We start from the raw sequence: 18387 nt of genomic DNA, 5'->3' as shown, positions 1-18387 counted from the left end.
ATGGATTTCTCAGTTGTCAGTCTTTCTTCCTTTGTAAAAATTAACCTATAATCTCAATCACTAACAGGACATATTCAGGAGACTTTGGGAACCTCTCCAATCCTTTCTACATAAACTATGAAATTTTACATTAAACATAAAACTTGTCAAACACATTTAATATTTAACATTAAATAGAAAAAGTAAATTTTAATTAAAAAAGTTATTGACAGAGCAGGATTTTAGTGTTGTTTTGGCATCACTGGAGAACTATTGAAGTTTTTTCATTCTTTTAATTAGGTATTATAGTTTTAATTTGAATTATATTTAGTTTACTTATTTTATTCATTTAATTTTTTTTACACATTTAATTTCAGTCAACTAAAACTGACCCGATACTATTTAATACCCACTGCCTGGTGTATAACTTTGTTTGACTTTATTAATCCCAAAGAGAAATTCACATGTCACTGCAGAACTCTCCATACTATAAGATAGATAAAATAAATGACTTTTAATATACAATCTGACCACTGTTGGTAAAAAATATTTCCTGCATCTTTCTCTGTAACACCGGGGCTGAATTAATCTTGCACTTAAAGAGCTTGCACATGCTTGGACCATATCAGAAAGGAGATGATTATCATGGTTCATCATACTGACAAATTTGTCCATCATACGATCATGTGCAATCTCTTCTACAGTGGGTAGTACACACCCCACAACACAACCTGCCCTTTTTATCTGTGATACAGTATGTGAGCATCATTTTAGTTGAAATGTCATGCTCCTCTAGAGGTCAGTGCAGCTCTAATGATCATTACTGTATGAACTGGAATAGAAAATATATTCTGATAGTCATCATGACACATAGGAATTACCTTTAAACAAAATAATTCTTTCACAGTGATCAGTAGCACATTATTGATCAGTAACCCTAAAAATGGTCTCATGTTCTTACTTTTTTTCAGCTAACATCCAGTCTACTGAGAGTCAAGACAGCTATTTATTAATTTACAGGAAAAAAATCAAAGATCTTGTAAGACAACAGAACTTCCATACAATAACGTTGGCATACCTTTGTGTACCTATTTGGGTCACCTGACAGTCTTCTCTGCCTTTATTAGTACTATTTCTCTTTCTGCAGCCAGTTTGGGCTTCATCGGTGTGACACAAACATGCACACGCCGCGCACCTTCAGCAATAACACACACCTTTGATGGAGAGCAGTTGCCTTTGGAAACCTAGAGAGAAAGAAAGAAGGGTCTTAAGGGGCTTTACTATTAGCTGCTTAAAATTCTTCTGATGTAACCAGTGCAAAGCCACTTGAAACAATAAACACACCTATTCCCGCTAGTGTGCCACTTTCACCCTGTTTTGTTTACTCTTGCTGATGTTGTGTTCCAGATGTCTTTTTTTAACAGTTGAGGAAACTAAATAATGAGTTCTTTCAGTGAGCGAGTCGATGCGAAGGCGGTGCTGTTTATCTTTATATCCACAGTGGCGGCAGACAGATTCATACAGTGTCACACATACTGACACGAGGCACCATGGCATTCAGAATGGTCAGAGAACAGGCTTCTGGGGTGAGAGGAACTTGAAAAAAAAGATCTCTGTAGAGTTTGAACACTCAGAGGAATTCCTGCGGTCACATTAGACCAATACTGAAATGTCAGGTAGTTGAAATTCCTCTGTTTACTCACCAGGATAGAGATGTGGGGTGTGTGGGGCTTTATAACTGTGAAAATGTCACCCTGAAGACTGATCGCTGAATCATGAGGAGGATTCTTTCATATTTGTCATTAATGTGGTGGACCATTATTCTGGTGCAACTTCATCTAGTGCATTATAAGCACTTAAAGCTAATCAGATTAAAGCTTATTAACAATATTATTTGATAGGCCAGTTTTGACCCGTGTTACAAAATTGTTTAATTGATTAATTAAACAATTTCTCATTTAGGCTAAATTTACACTTTGTTTTCATGTAAATGGTAACCATTTTTGCGTTTTGGACCTTACCTTGACAACAAAGACGTGGAAGTGGTGAAAAATGGACAAGCTCAAAACATTTGAGGCTTTTCCCTTTTCACCTGTATCTAGCATTGTCCCCCATGTGATCTGCTTAAAGAACTTATGATTGTGTCAGGTGCATTAAAGTAAAATGTACTCTTTTTTACTCGTTTTTACCCAACACCGTTTTAAACTAGAAAAAGAAAATATTTAGGCCTACATGGCAACAATGTTTGAGAGGCCTACAGTTCATGTGAAATCAAAATTTACAATGTTTGTTTTGCTAGTGCACATTGTTATTCTTTCAGCGAACAATTATTCTGTGCAAGTTTTTTATCAAAAAAAGGTTTGTTATAGTAATCTTCAAAGTTTGAAAGCTTCAGCCCCAAAAATATGACTATTTGGCCCCGTTTACACTAATACGTTTTAGTTTTAAAATGCCGTTTTCAGAGGTCTTCATTTTCCCCCATCCACACTGACAACAAGCAGCAGCATTTTAAAACCAAAAAGGCCTCTCCAGCATTTTCAAAATGCTGGAAAACTCTGGGGTAGTGTGGACGGAAAGCGCAACCGTAGCAAAACTAAAACATATTACGGGGCCTTAATCACACCCCTCTTATCATTAGTTTGCTTCAATGGAATAATGCACAAAAGAAAGCCCCACCCCTAGTCAATATACTGTTTCAGTTGACCCTTTACACTAGAATGTTATGACGTGTTTAACGGTCATCATTATCTTAAATTTTTAAAGTTTTTAATTTTTTTGAAAGTTTTTAATATTTTGTTTTGTAAACTATGAATATTTATATGGGAGCGGCGTGGTGGCCCAGTGGGTAGCGATGTCACCTCACACCAAGAAGGTCGCTGGTTTGAGCCTCGGATGCGTTGGTTGGCATTTGTGTGTGGAGTTTACATGTTCTCCCTGTGTTTGCGTGGGTTTCCTCTGGGTGGTCCAGTTTTCGCTACGAGTCCAAAAACATGCAGTATTGACCTTATTCTCCGCAGACGAGCGGGCGCTGCAATTTGAATCTTTTTGGCACGAGACTTCCGGTCTCATTCACTTACATTCATTTTTAGACATTAAAAACTGCTCGTTTCGCTGTTTGATGTTGCAAACTGATATTTCCTTGTTATATTATTTTACTTGGTCTGTATAGTCATGCAAAAATTTGTTTGTAGAGCAAGTAGTTAGACCGTTTTTTGCCGTTTATTATTCCTTGTCATTTCTCCCATAGGCGACTGAAACGGAAGTTCTAAGACAATCGCGAAAACAGGCGCACTTCCGCATTTTAGAATAAGGTCAATAGGTAAATTGGGTAAGCTAAAATTATCTGTAGTGTGTATATGTGTGAATGAGAGTGTTTCCAGTAATGGGTTGCAGCTGGAAGGGCATCTGCTGCTTAAAACATATTCTGGATAAGTTGGTAGTTCATTCCGCTGTGGCGACCCCTGATTAATAAAGAGACTAAGCTGAAAAGAGAATGAATGAACATTTATATGCGTTATGACTGTATTTTATCGTCTTTGCATCAAATTAGAAAAACAAATTACCCCTTGTGCGAGGTGTTTCTAATGCAGCGTCAATGGGGCTTGGTGTAAATCTGACGTTATTCTCTCCTCTGACTGCCATCATCATTTTTTTTTTCTTTTTCTGAAAGTCTTGATAACACCATCATGGAATTTTTCTTTTATTATTTCAGCAAATATGATTGCAAAACATTATTTATTGTATTCTCCCATTCACTGCGATCTAAGTTTACCAAACTATGACGCCTTCCATGTCATAGAAACCCAGAATTGTGAAAAGGGTCTATTGGAAGTCCAGTATATGGATGGGTATTATTGTGTTTGATCTATAGGCATGAGAGAGCTCTTGACAGCAAAGATAACAATGTCAGACTACAGGACTAAATAAGCACAGGCATGTACTATATCTGTAATAAGTGACATTAACATCTGGCATTGGCCTGGCGTTCGTTACAAAGATTCTTTTAAGAATTTTAATACATCACAATATTGTAAACCTACCATTAGGACCAGCGCATTCTGAGGACTGTGTTAAAAATCTGGTTACAAATAATTATCCCTTTAACTACCCCACCAAGAAAAAAATGTTTAGATTGCATTTCTAATGTCGCTAGTTAACACACTCAATGCATTTTTTTTTTCTAAAAATTAAAAAATTTCTAAAATATCAACCTCTACCAAATGGTTGATATGTCAGTTTATACCAGAATTATTACATATACTATAAAAAATCTGAACAATTTATTTTAAAAGATAAATAAAATAAAACATTTTTGAAAAATAAAACATCATTGTTTTTATTTGCTATAAAATATTTCAGATTCTCATTTAACATGTTTTCTTGTTTTTCATTCAACAGGATTATGATTGTTTTTTGTTTTTTTGATAACGAACAATGCTGTGTAAGCCATTATCTAAAACGGTCATTCTTTAATTGACTTTAACAGTCATTATTTAAAACAGTCAAAACATGGTCAACAATTTGTTAGAGTAGGCAGTCAAAGGGTTACAATGTTCATAAGTCTATTTGACTCGCAAGTCCACAGCTAATGGCAGCTCAATAGACCCAAACTCTTAAAAACATCAGGTTATTAAAACCTGATGGATGGACAATTTCAATAATTATGTGTTTTGGTACAATGCAGTGAATTATAAATATCTTGTTTTGGTGTGCTTTCACACAGCAAAACCAATACTGTTTTACAAGATTTAATACCTATAGTGTTCCTACCTACCTAGAAATCCAACATAATACAAGTCTAAAATATTAGAGAACCAAATGTGTCTGGTCTAAAGATACTGTCAGGAGGCTGTGGATTTTTTTACTGAGGTGCTGGGAGATGGACACTCAGTTTATAGCTGGTTTAACTGGTGATATGCCTTACGGCGACAGGCAGACGTCCTCGTGCTGAGGTGAGCAAATACATGGCAGACTTGTGGGCCAGCTGTTCTGTTAGGTAATTAAGAGCTGAAACACGCTTCTGGGCATGAGACGCCCCTGCAGTGGGCTGATGGACTGACAGCCAGGGGCTTGCTGTTTGCCAATCCACAACGCAGGACTATAAACACAGCAGTGGCTTTCAGACCCTCCTGCCCCGGACTGGAAATCACAAGCTGAAGTACCTCCAGGGAGAGCCTCTGAAGAGGCTGTCACTAAATTCAATGTGAAGAACACAGTAATGGACTTTATTTGGGGTAGACACCATGCTCAATTTTATACAAGTGATAAAAGGCTTGTGAAATTCAGAAGTACAGTTCATTCAGTTGGGGGTACTGTCTTAATTTGTTATAGCATATCTTTTTTATTCTTGTCAGAGGGATTTTTTTTTTTTTTTTTTTTTACAAAAAGTCTTTTCCATTGAATGATGTGTCCCTCACAGCTATTTTTAATTCATGAAGATTCACTATAACATCTACATTGAATAATATAGAGAAGTAGAGCATAGCACTAGCAATGCCAAGGTTGTGGGGTTGATTCCCAGGTAAAGCAAAAACTGTAAAATGTGTACCTTCAGTGGAGTATATCGCTTTGAGTAATTTCATTTGTCCACATGCTTCTTCACATTTTCCTCTCTTCTTATCACCAAGTCCTTTTCAGAAATGTTTTTCTTTAACCTTTTGTGAGCCATCCCAATATTTATTGTTCAAATGTATAACCAAGTAATAAATAACTAGGCTAATCTGCACTCATTTTAAATATAATGTCTTGCCTGAAAATGTCAACATATGAGTTTAAAGTTCAAATATCACGTGATACGCCAAGTCAATAAAACTGTTTGATAGGTCTCCTCAGCTATAGTATTTGACCTCTTTACACAAATAAATACTGTATAAGTTTAAGTCCTATGTTTATAATTTTATCAAAAAAGTAGTCACAATTCATGCTCTATAATTTAAACGTTAGCCTCTCAGAGTTTAATTTTTCAGTTTAATGACCATGTATCATCTGGCAGTCATAAATGTGCGCTGTCTCTTTAACTGCCCGTGCCTTGTGTAAACATCCCCGTGCCCGCTACTATTTCACACAGAGCTCTGCTACTGCCTCAGCCAGAACTTCAAAGAGTGTCGGACGCCGTCCATCACGCACAAACAGAGGAAATAACTCTTCAAACCCCCTCATTTCTCAACAAGAGACGCTCGCCGTCGGACTTCAGCTGTAGTGTCGGATGGGCTTCCCCCGTCCCCGGCTCGCACCAGGAAGTGAGCAGGTGAGACGCACCTGTTCAAAACGCAGACCGAAACTCAACATAATCTAAACTCCGGCAAACAATTTCGACAAATGTACGATATGCTACATAAATACTCCTCGCGGACATTCAGAAAACATGGACTTTGACCTGAACTGGGCTCCAAAGCCGGATTACGTGTTGCGTTTTTGAAATCTCCTCGACCTGTACAGGTGGGACGCGGAACGAGTGTCGGACGCTGTTATGGGGAATCAAGTGGAGAAGCTCACACACTTGAATTACAATGAATTACCGACAGCTGACCCTAATGGATTTGACCCAGAGGACGACGCTCCGCGGATCGGCGTCTCTTATATTTTCTCCGCCGATGACGACGAGCAGGAGGAGAACATGGACGAGACGGAGAATGAAGATGTCAAACATTACGACTGCCGGAACGAGCTGGAGTGCGCCGTGTATTATCGCGACGAGGTCATATACGAGCGGAATAGTCGGTTTGGTGAAGTGGGCACGCTGTCGCGCGAGAACTTGGCGAACAAGTGCAAAGCCGGCGACCTGGTGGAGTTCGTGGCCATCGGTCAGTTCCCGCACTGGGCGGTGTGTGTCGGCGAGCTACAGGTGGTTCATTTGCACAGAAACGAGATCAAATGCGACTTTCTTTTGGACGCGAGTCAAGGTAAAAGGGGCAGAATCGTGAACGAGCTGTATAAGTTTCGCGCGCTGAGCTCGGACGCGGTGGTCCAGAATGCCATGGAGCAGGTGGGCTTGAAGGAGCGGGACGTTTGCTGGAAGAACTCGGAGTGCTTCGCCGCTTGGTGCAGGTTTGGAAAACGCGAGTTTAAAGTCGGAGGCGAAATACGCATCGGTAAACAGCCGTACAAGATGAAACTGCAGCTCTCCGAGAAGAAAAGTCACGTTTTGGACTTTCAAAGTTTAGAGGATCTGATCGTGGAAAAGAGGAAAAACGACCAAATGGGAAGGGAAGCTGTCATTCAGGAGCTGGAGAATCATTTAAACTGCGCTGAAGAGCCTGGGGATGATTACAACTGTAACTGATGAATCAAAGAGGGAGGTTTCTCTGGTCTTGATGGAGGATATGGGTGTTATTTAAATCACCTCCAGCACAGCGGCTGTGGTGCAGTTTCATCAGAGTTTTCTGACAGGAGCACTTTTATAAATTGAACAAGTTTGAACAAGCTTGTTTTCAGTGACAAGGACACGATCATTCCCTCACTTTGTTGTATTCACATACAAGGGAACCGTTTATAAAAGCCTATCTCACTTTATTTGAGAACTATGTATTCCCTTGGCACATTATTTCAATAAACCTGAGTATTTTTTCTTAAGACTTTTTTTTTGTTATTCAGCTTTCATTGCCTCAGTGTGTACATGGGTCCATTAATAATTTAAGGGTTTCATGCATCAACACAATAAGTGTAATGCAAGACTTTTGTGTATTTTAATGTGTCCAGATTTATTTTAATCTTATTAAAAAACAATTAACCTAAAGAAATTTACAACTTTTAAGACAACAATAGTTTATATCAGCCACAAAAAAGTCCTGTTAGTTATATTCAGTAAATGTTCTTTTTTTTTCCCAACTTCATCCCTTTATCAATCTGGAGACCCCACAGTGGAATGAACCACCAACTTATCCAGCATATACCGGGAAACACCCATACACTCTTGCATTTACACACATACACTATGGACAATTTAGTCTACCCAATTCATACCGCATGTCTTGTGGGGGAAACCAATGCGAACACAATGGGAAGATGCAAACTCCACACAGAAATGCTAACTGATGTAGCTTGTTGTGAGGCGATTGTGCTACCCACTGTGCCACCATGACGCCCTACAATAATCATTTGATGGCATATTATGGATCACAGTGCAGCCCTAAGTTATTAATAAATCATCATTTTACATCTCTGCCACCATTCTTCAAACCACCAGGTTTCATACATTTGTCAGTAATAAAAATTAATATGATCTCTTATTTTTTATAGCTCAGAACTGTTATGTTGTCTCATTTTTTTGTACAAATGTATGTTACGCCGAATGATGATGATGATGATAAATGAAATGCTCAGTGATACACACAGAATATATTTTCATTTCAAATGTATTTCAGCTTTCGCTTCAGATTAAGTCCTCTATTTGGTTTGATACATGAATGTTTAATATTTATTTATTTTTTGTGGTGATTGAGCTTTTTCTGTCCGGAGATGACTCCAGATTCTGTCATATTTATTTCATGAGCATCCGAGCATTTAATGATGAAAAATATCCCAAAGGAGAAAGCCAACGTTCACTTGTGAATATGATTAAAATAGCTTAAGCAATAACCAAGAGTATAACATGTTCGGCTAGATGAATTTCTTCAAGAGCTCATCACATATTTTGTTTTCCCTGGTGACGTTTATGATTATATGGACGTTCCAATAATCATGTGCTATACAAAAAATGGCAGTGATTCCAATGGTAAAAAAAGTAAAACCCTTGTTTAATGTTCAAATGTATAAATTGTTATGTTTGGGATGAAAACATTAACTGAATTAAACTGCTGTAAAAATGCATCAGATAAATATTCTTTTCCATTTTTTTAAATAAATCTGTTAATCAACCTCAGTCCTGATCAAAACTACTAAATTGTTAGAAAATTACAGGATTTTAACTTTTTAATTGCCAAATTCATAAACGATGACCATGATTTGGTGGGGAAAAAACACACAGAATGATGTATTCTCAATATAAAAATTAATTGTGGACTGCATTTACCTTTTATCACAGTCTTGGACATGTGAACGATTAGGAACAACATTGGCTTGATGCACTGTTAGATTTTTCTTTCTCCCTAATTTACTGTTGGTGGCTGTTTTTGCTTTCCATTATAACCACATTAGATGGTGCATAAATACACAGGCTTTGTTTTTATTTAATTCTGAGAGCTGAGATGGATATTTTGACTTTCTCTGACTCATCAAGGTAAATAGGCAAAGGTCACACACACACTCACATACACACACTTTAATTAGCCATTATACTCCATGTAAAATGAAGAAACTAAGCCTTTATGCACAGGCCTATCTAAAGGGTTAATAGTACCAACTGATGTTCAACAGTAAAAATGATTTGACCTCTTCCCAACAGTGAAAAACACCAACAATCAAAAATGCATGATTATATGCTGTCATGGTTTTGTATTAAAAAAATGTGGTTATAATGGAAGTGAATGGGGCAAAAACAACCACCAACAGTAAAACGGGGAGAAAAGTTTTAAGTTAATTAAAAACAATGCATCAAGGGCAATGTTGTTACTAATCTTTCACATGTCCAAGACTTTATTTATGAGTTTGGCAGTTAGAAAGTTAAAATCCTGTAATTTTCTAACAATTTATTAATTTTGAGGTTGATTAACAGATTTATACAAAACAAAAAGGATATATATCATATGCATTTTTACAGCAATTTGATTAAGTGGACATAACAAAAGGATAGTAAATTTACCCAGATAGTTGTTGAGTTTTAAAACAAAAATTAAAAGTATTTCTTAAAATAGGTACTAAAATAAGACTTGTCAGCAAAAATCAATCTGCTAACTGAAAAACAGAAATAGTTATGGCCAAATTAAGAATCAAAATCACCCCAGAGTGCATGAAAACATCCCCAACAGTACATGAGGGTTAATAATATGATGAATAACCCTTAAACTGACATTAGGGCTCTTTTTAGTTGTTTTGTCTTTGATTATGTACATTAGAGTTTTTTGTTACATCTAATTTTGATAAATAATATTAAGTGCATTACTTTAGTGTCATGGATGTTAACAAAATGGTCTTTAGTATTTGTGTGAATGACACAGAGCACCTTCTCTATATTAGTGTTTCTCTAACAATCAAAACTTTCTGTTGTCCACTTGCTTATTTTTGTGTTTCTGTCTGTAACAATTGTTTAATGTGTCGATATTTGTACTTAAAACATTTGACTTTATTGGAAATTCATGAAATACAGTAGTTTACCATAATTGAAAATATTATTTTAGGGTTTTAACCGTATTGCTAATGGTAAAATTCTGGTAAACAAACTGCTGTTTATGCACTATACATATTACACATTTTTTTAATTTTATTTTTATTATTATTTTTTTTACAGTGTGTCATAATAAATAGTTAGTATGTTTGTAGAATAGTCACTTTACAGGGAGACAAGTTTTCGGTAAGCTCTAATCATCCTTAAACTTTTTCTCTGACTTTAATGTTGATAATAATGTGTGAATTTGCTCATTGTGTTGTTTTTGCTGCTCTCCTTTAGGGATTTAATATAAATCTGTTCAATAAGAAGAAAAGGGGCCATAACAAGAGAGAAATATGTGCTCTCTGAGTGTCTGATGTGCTTTTGTTTCATGATAGCAGACTTGAGATCCCCCCGGTTGCTAGTATCTGTGAGATAATGTTGCCCAGAGAAGGTTTTTGTTTAGCCAAAGTAGAGAGGATTTGTACAGATCTGCCGGAGAAGTTGACTGCGTTCTCAAGATAAGATGTACAGATGCTCAGGAAAGATAACCGCTGCTTTTTTGAAGTCTCGCAAACTAAGGCTTAATGAGATTTAAGTCTCAGTTTAAACTCATCTCTCATCTAATTAAACACACTGGCAGATTACGCTCAGATTTAAGCATAAAATCAAGTATTTTAAGTCGGTGTTAATCAAATAACATTGGCTTTTTACATAAAATAATTAAGCTGTTGTTTTATCAGTGTCACAAATATGCCATTAAATGAGCAAGATTCTCACACAAATGAAACTTTTAACTTTGACTTCGTTCCTTTTTTTAGCTTAGTCCCTTAATAATCAGAGGTCGCCACAGCGGAATGAACCACCAACTTATCTAGCATATGTTTTATGCAGTGGATGCCCCTCTAGCTGCAACCCATCACTGGGAAACACCAACACACACACTCAATCACACACATATCACACAAATCACCTATAACGCAAGTTTTTGGACTGTGGGTAACCACACAAACACGAGGAGAACATGCAAACTCCACACAGAAACACCAACTGACCCAGCCGAGGTTTAAACCAGTGACCTTCTTGGTGTGAGGCGAATGTTCTACCCTCTGCGCCACCGTGCAGCCCCTAATTTTAACCTGTATTTTATTAAAGATTTATTTCTTACTAATATAATAAAATATTTCTTACTTATTGAGTGACGTTTAATTAAACATTTCAGTTTTGCGGAATTAACTGGATCTGTAATCTGATTTATTAAGAGTTTTGTACATTTATTTTTACAGACACCTCTGTATATCAACACAGCATTGAACTCTAAATCATGTCTCCCTATGGTAATCATGTTCAAAAAATACACAGCACTTACTTTTTGACATTTATTTTTCTGTCTAAGACAAAGAGTGCAGGAACTAAAAATCTGCATGGTTAGGTTACCTCATTCATTTTAAATTCAGTCTAGTACAATAAAATTTTGAGTTCACGTAACTTGTTTTTATTAAATTCAATAAACTTTCATTAAAAATTTAAGTCAAAACTGCTCAATTTTACAGAGAGATGGCTGCTTTTAATGAGTCTCCATGATTGAAGTTAATCTGCAAATCCTCAGAGAAGAATTACATAAGGCAGCACAGTGACTTAGTGGCATCACAGCAAGAAGGTCACTAGTTCAAGTCCCGGCTGGGCCAGTAGGCATTTCTGTGTGGAGTTTGCATGTTCTCCATGTGTTTGCATGGGTTTCTTCTGGCTGCTCTTGTTTCCCCCACAGTCTGAAGACATGCGCTATAGGTGAATTACTTACTTATGCCCTCCACTGCTTCTGGGGAATGGGTCACCAAAGGTCGATCTCCTGAGGTATCTGTCCTGGGCCATTCTTTCTACTTTTCTCCAGGTGAAACCCATCCATGAGATGTCTACCTCTTGGTCACTTCATCAGGTGTTTCTTGGATGGCTTCTCTTCTGCTTCCCTTGGGCATTCCATATGAGAGCCTAGTGATGCTAGATGGTGGTTTGCATAGGTTGTGCCCGGGACTTCATTTGTGCCAGAACAAGCAGGATCTGGATCCGGCATCTTTGAAATAAGAGCCGGTGCCTAATTTTACCGATTCCCCTCCTCATACGCACAAGATGCCAGATCCGTTACCCCGATCTGTTCCAGGACCTCGCAATTTACAAATTAAGCCCTGGGTGTGCCTTATCTAACCCCATTTTCTCTTCCAGATTTCTGCTTCTACTGGGGGTTGACAGGTCCTCCCCCATAGGTTGGCGTTACTGATCTTATCGGGCCAGCAAATGAGTAGAATCTTTCTGAGACAGGTGTTGATGAATGTCTGGATTTTTCGGGTGGTAGTTTTGGTTATCCTCCAGGTTTTATCCCCGTACAAAAATAGTGACTTCGCAATGCAGTCGAACAGATGGATCTTGGTGGTCAAAGTAAGTTCTCTCAAAGCCCATGTTCTTGAGCTGGGTGAAAGCGGTTTTTGCTTTGCCGACTCTTGCTTTAACATCTGAATCTGTTCCACCCTGCTGGTTGATGATGCTGCCCAGGTTGGTAAAAGACTGTACCTCCTCTAGGGACTCCCTTTCAGGGTTACTGGATTGTTGGAGCTGGAGTTAATCTTATCAGTCTTGATCTTCTCTGTGTGAATGTTAAATCCAACTTGTGATGATGTGGCTGTCAACAAAACATCAGGTAGGCAGGTATGAATTTGAATTGAATAAGCTAAATTGGCCATTGTGTGTGAATGTGAAAGTGTATGGGTGTTTCCCAGTACTGGGTTGCGACTGGAACGGCATCCGCTGTGTAAATATGCTGGAATAGTTGGTGGTTCATTCCAATGTGTCGACCCTGATAATCAAGGGACTATGCCAAAAGAAAATGAATGAATGAAAGAGCTACACATCCTTTCCTTCAACACACAGTACATCATTTTGTGTGCAAAGCTATTATGGACTATCCTGGAAATGGTCGGACAACACGTAAACAAACTAGTCATCATCCTGTTCAATAGGGTGTTGTTTTACAGGACAGGAAATGATATCGTAAAACCGATTAGCCCTTTGCAGTAAGTTGGCATTACTTCACAAAGTAATCTTTGGTAATCTTTATGAAAGTTGTGTTTGTTCAGTATTGTTTCACTCTGTTACTTGTTTTCCTTCTAAAGCTTTCTTTTGGCCTGAGCTTGTTGGGTTGGTCGGATGTGGCTCTGGTTCTCATACCAGCCTGCAGTTGGATGGAAATGTTGGGATTGTTTACACTAGAAGCTCTGCTGATAAAACATGTCTGAATTCCAGAGAGAGAAAATGAGAGCAATCCATTTACTGACCTGCTGCTGCTCTTCTGACCCGGTTCAGCTGAAGGCAAACATGGCCATCCCATTTTTCAATTTTATAGTACAACAATGGCATTGCTATGTGAATTAGTGCTGTAAAATACAGGCTTAATTATCGGAAAAATTACATTGGTTAAAAAGCGGGCAAAAAAAAAACTTTCCCCCTAAAATAAATCAGAATTATTAGCCCTCCTAAATTATTAGTCCCTGCATATATATGTCTCCAATTCCAGTTTAATCGAAAGAAGACATTTTCAGCACATTTCTAAACATAATTGTTTTAATAATTAATTTCTAATAACTGATTTACTTTTTTTGCCATGATGACAGTAAATAAAATTTGACTAGATATTTTTCAAGATACTACCATTCAGCCTTAAGTGCTATTTAAAGGTCTAACTGGATTAATTAGGTCAATTAGGCAAGTTACGGTAATCAAGCAAGTCGTGGCATATCACTGTTTTTTTCTGTAGACTGTCGGGGAAAAAACCTTTAATGGGCTAATAATAATGACCTTAAAATGTTTTTAAAAATGTAAAGCTGCTTTACAAATAAATAATACAACTTAGACTTTCTCCAGAAGAAAAAATATTATCAGACATTCTGTAAAAATTACCTTGCTCTATTAAACATCAATTGGGAAAAAATTAAATAAAATCACAGGAGTGCCAATAATTCTGATTACATTATATAACAAAATAAAAAATAACCGTAGCAACAACAAAAAGAATAAATCAAAATTGAAGAAAGATATATGAATAAACAAAAAGATATTGAAATTAAAATAAAAAGGAGAAATAAAAGGTTAATAAAGGTATAGCAATAGTATTAATGTATTGTTGAACTAGTAATGCTCATTTGACAATTCTTAGAGATACTTATAATACAAATTAATTGTGATTTTAAATAATTGATCTTTATGTCATGTCACTATTTAAACCTTTAGATTGTACTCCTGGCTTGCATTTAAATTTTTTTTTAAAAATATAATATAATTGAGATATCGCACCTAAAATTTAGGCCAGAATGACTTTCTTTTATTTTTGTTACTTATATTTATACCCTAGACCTTTACAAACTGTTTGAAACATTTGACACTTGCATATAATATTCTTTATACAAAAAAAAATTAAAAATGTAATTCTATGTACACACTAAAGTAAGAGGACTCGTCTTTGACCCATATATAGGAGATTATTTGCATATATTTTCTTCTGAGGTCTCCTACTTGGATAAACCTTTACAGAATGTATTAATTACTTTTGATATAATTATATTTATATATTATATTGTAAAACTATCCTTATCACTAAACACTAAATCCACATTTATATTTTATATTTGTCCATAATTCAGCAGTAAACTGTTTTTTTTATACAGACATCTGAATGTCAATTAAATTTGTCATGTTTTAATCAATTCCTTACACACAAAAATATTTTTTGACGATATTCAACATGTGGCATGGTGGCTCAACTGTTGCCTCAAATCAAGAAGGTTGCTGGTTTAAGCCCAGACAGGGCCAGGAGGGATTTTTGTATTTTGGGAGATTTTTCGGCATGTACTCAGGGGTGCTCCAGTTTCCCCCAGTCCAAAGATGCGGTGGTAAACAAAACTGGCTGTGTGTGAGTATGCATGGGTGTTTCTCAGTAATGGGTTGCAGCTGGAAGGGCATCCGCCATGTGAAACACATGCTGGAATAGTTGGCGGTTCATTCCGTTGTGGACCCTTGATAGATAAGGGACTAAGCCGAAGGAAAATTGAATGAATGATATTCAACATAATACAAAGTTATATAATCACTATTTTCCAAAATGTTCTAATCTCACAAATATTGATATGCAGATGAAATAACAAATGAAAAGAAATTCTAACCATTTATCTTACCATACATGCATAATAATATACCAATATATGCCATTAAAATGATCTCCACAGCTCCAGTGTTAAGATAACTGAGATACTTAAGAAGACTGCAATTATTTACAGCTCTTTGATTTGATAACTATCATTCATTTTCATACTGATCTTGTTTTAATTCGCTGCTCATTCTCTGAAGTTCAAATGGATAACGCAATTATAATAGCTGCATAAAATAAAAAGATCCATTTCAATAACATTATGCTAATTCTTTTTAAATGCTCCATTCATGGGAAAAAGGCTAATAAAGCTGAATAATAAAGCGTATTGTCCTGCTGATTTTTTGCCAGCTGTAATTCCACTGCTGATGAGGGCTTGAACACGATGTGAGGGAAAAAAAAGCCCTTCAGGTTCACCTGACTGAAATAATCCTGCAAGAATTTGTTCAGGATGAATACTATTTCTGATTCGTGCATGAAGCTCACATATACAGAAAATAATGAACAGAAATGAATGTGTATTTTATTTTGTTAACTACTAACATCTAGGCACGCTCCTTGTCATTGTGATCGACCAACACTAAATACAAATTCTAATTCTTATATTTGATATCCGATAATGCATATAGCACATTTTCCCTTGATGTATGATAGTTAAGTGGCGATCTGGCCTTACCCAAGAGAATAAGAATGTTGCATATAATCCCTTAAACACAACTCTTATAACTGTCTCGTGTGGACATGTCATGGCCAGATGCAGCTTTACAGAACAAAATAAATAAAACAGAATAAAAAAAATGGTTATAAAAATGATTGACAATACAATTTAGAAATATTACAAATGAATAATCATTTAACATGTCTCACTAAAAAAAAAGTTTGGAGCGCATATTTGATGCATTAGAAGTTAAAATGCACACATATAAACACACAGTATGATTTCTTTACTAAAAGGATATTACAAAAAGTTATATCTATTCCTTAAACCTAGCAATTTTTAGATCATCGATGTACGATCTTTTCTCTTGTTCATCCAATCTCGTCACCATGATTTGCGCGGGCCTCATGGAGCAGCAATGAATTTGAGACTTGTGGAGATTCCAGCAGAGGTCAAACGGTTGGATGAGACACTAGTCACAGCAGCTCAAAACACTGCATATACAATTGGGAGCACATCAATTGCTCATGCCCCATGCATCATCTCTCCTCTCCTCTGCGTTTAAACTGTTGTAAAATCGTAAAAACAAACGCGAGTACCGATCGAGTAATAAAATGTGATTATCGGCTGATCCGATCTCTAGCCGATTGTTTGGAGCATCCCTACTAATATTATTCCTTCCAAATTCATAATAAAAATTGATTTAGGGGATTTTTATTTTGCAAGTGTCATGTTTTCATGTTTAGAATCAATTTTAGACGATACAATTTCAAGGCTTTAGGAGGTAAAATGAAGCAAAAACAAAAATATTAGTTATTCTGACTGTATAGATTTTAAGGCGGGAGGGAAATTGTTCAAAATAATTTAAACTTAAAAGCCAAGTAATCAGACCTTTATTAAATAAAACCAAATATTAATATAAATAATAATATTACCAAAACCCCACACAAACATCCAATAAATCCAGAGAAACTGATTATATTTAGGTAGTGTCTTATTTTTTTCTATAGTCTGTAAACAATTCTTTGAAAAACACAAAATGTAAAAAATATTTTGCCTAAGACTCTTTCAATCAAATGACATTTTTGGTCATCTCAACATAAATCAGTCAAACTGACTATTATGAACTATACCTGACTATATCTAAATATTAAGTTAACCTTTGTATAAGAAAAGACTATCTTGAAACCTGTTTAACTAATTAATGGTAATTAAATAGTAAGTGATTTTTTACAGTGTTTTGAAGATTTTTTTTTTATTGTCTAAAAGTCTGCAATGAACATGTCAACCTGTATAACCATCTATAGACATGTTTTTTTTTAGAAGAAAGGTGACAACTGGTGGTGTGTGTAGAATGGGTGTCCTGCTGAGGAATGTGTGAGTTCACCATTGTGAGGAGATGCTGGACAATGAGTTTATATGGTAAAGGTTGATTGTATATGTAAAACACATATATGAAGTTATATCTGTAAGAGGCTTTTATGAGAGTGAGTGACAAATTATAAACTTAATGTACCATCATGGGAATGTATGGGAAATACTCAGAAGTAATTGCATCTTTAAGAGATAACTTTGGTGTGAAAACAGGTGTTTGCATTGCAGGTGACAGGGCCCAGAATAACATGAACATCTAAAGATATGTTGAATCTCTCAGTAGAAGAAAAAACTTCCTAAAATGGTTGAAATTAAAATGAGAACACCTAGAGATGGGAGAAAGATTTTTGGAAAATATTCCAATAAAGTATATTCATAACCTCCAGACTGAATTTGATTCATTAATGGAACAGCCGGAAATCCAAACAGTTTTTTTTACTGTCAAGTAGTAGATATACTGTGAAAAAAAGTTTAAAAAGGACAAGATTAAAACAAGAAAGTTAATTAATTCAACACAGGCTCATTCTGAAAATATCTGTATCCAATAAAAATCTCTGTATACATTTCTGGAGAGTGCAAAATTCGTCCCAGGTGGTAAGTTTTTTGCAGTTTTTGTTTTCGCGAATCCAAAAGAGGCCGCTGTGTACGCTTTTTGAGATCTCAAATTTCTTTTGCAAGTGCCATTTGTGCTTCCTGTTCTGATGTAAATCCACCAGAGGCAGCTGACTGTTTGACTGACTGACTGAACGACTGACCGATCAACTGACCCACCCTCCTTCTTCCCTAAACCCAACCAATTGTATTGATTGACCCATACCCACCCGCTTCCCTAAACCCAACCAACAATTTTTAAAAGCAATCCAGAAAAAGAAAAACCCTCGTTTGATTTTCACCATGTTTTCAGATTTTACCACATTCTCACCCTGTTATTTACTTGATTTT

General features: G+C 36.2%; 1 protein-coding gene across 1 annotated transcript; it reads left to right on the top strand.

The window, feature by feature from the left end:
* Nucleotides 1-6112: 6112 nt before the first annotated feature.
* Nucleotides 6113-7551, top strand: lratd2b (LRAT domain containing 2b). The gene has a single exon (NM_001017837.1). The coding sequence runs from the start codon at nucleotides 6449-6451 to the stop codon at nucleotides 7259-7261; it is 813 nt and encodes a 270-aa protein (NP_001017837.1). The 5' UTR covers nucleotides 6113-6448; the 3' UTR covers nucleotides 7262-7551.
* The last annotated feature ends 10836 nt before the right edge of the window (nucleotides 7552-18387 follow it).

The sequence above is a fragment of the Danio rerio genome, chromosome 16 (genome assembly GCF_049306965.1).
Source record: "Danio rerio strain Tuebingen ecotype United States chromosome 16, GRCz12tu, whole genome shotgun sequence".
In the NCBI taxonomy this organism is placed as follows: domain Eukaryota; kingdom Metazoa; phylum Chordata; class Actinopteri; order Cypriniformes; family Danionidae; genus Danio; species Danio rerio.
This window is presented reverse-complemented; position numbering and strand designations above follow the sequence as displayed.

Coding starts and splice junctions, on each gene's coding strand:
- lratd2b (NM_001017837.1), top strand. CDS start 6,449: ATGGGGAATCAAGTGGAGAAGCTCACACACTTGAATTACAATGAATTA.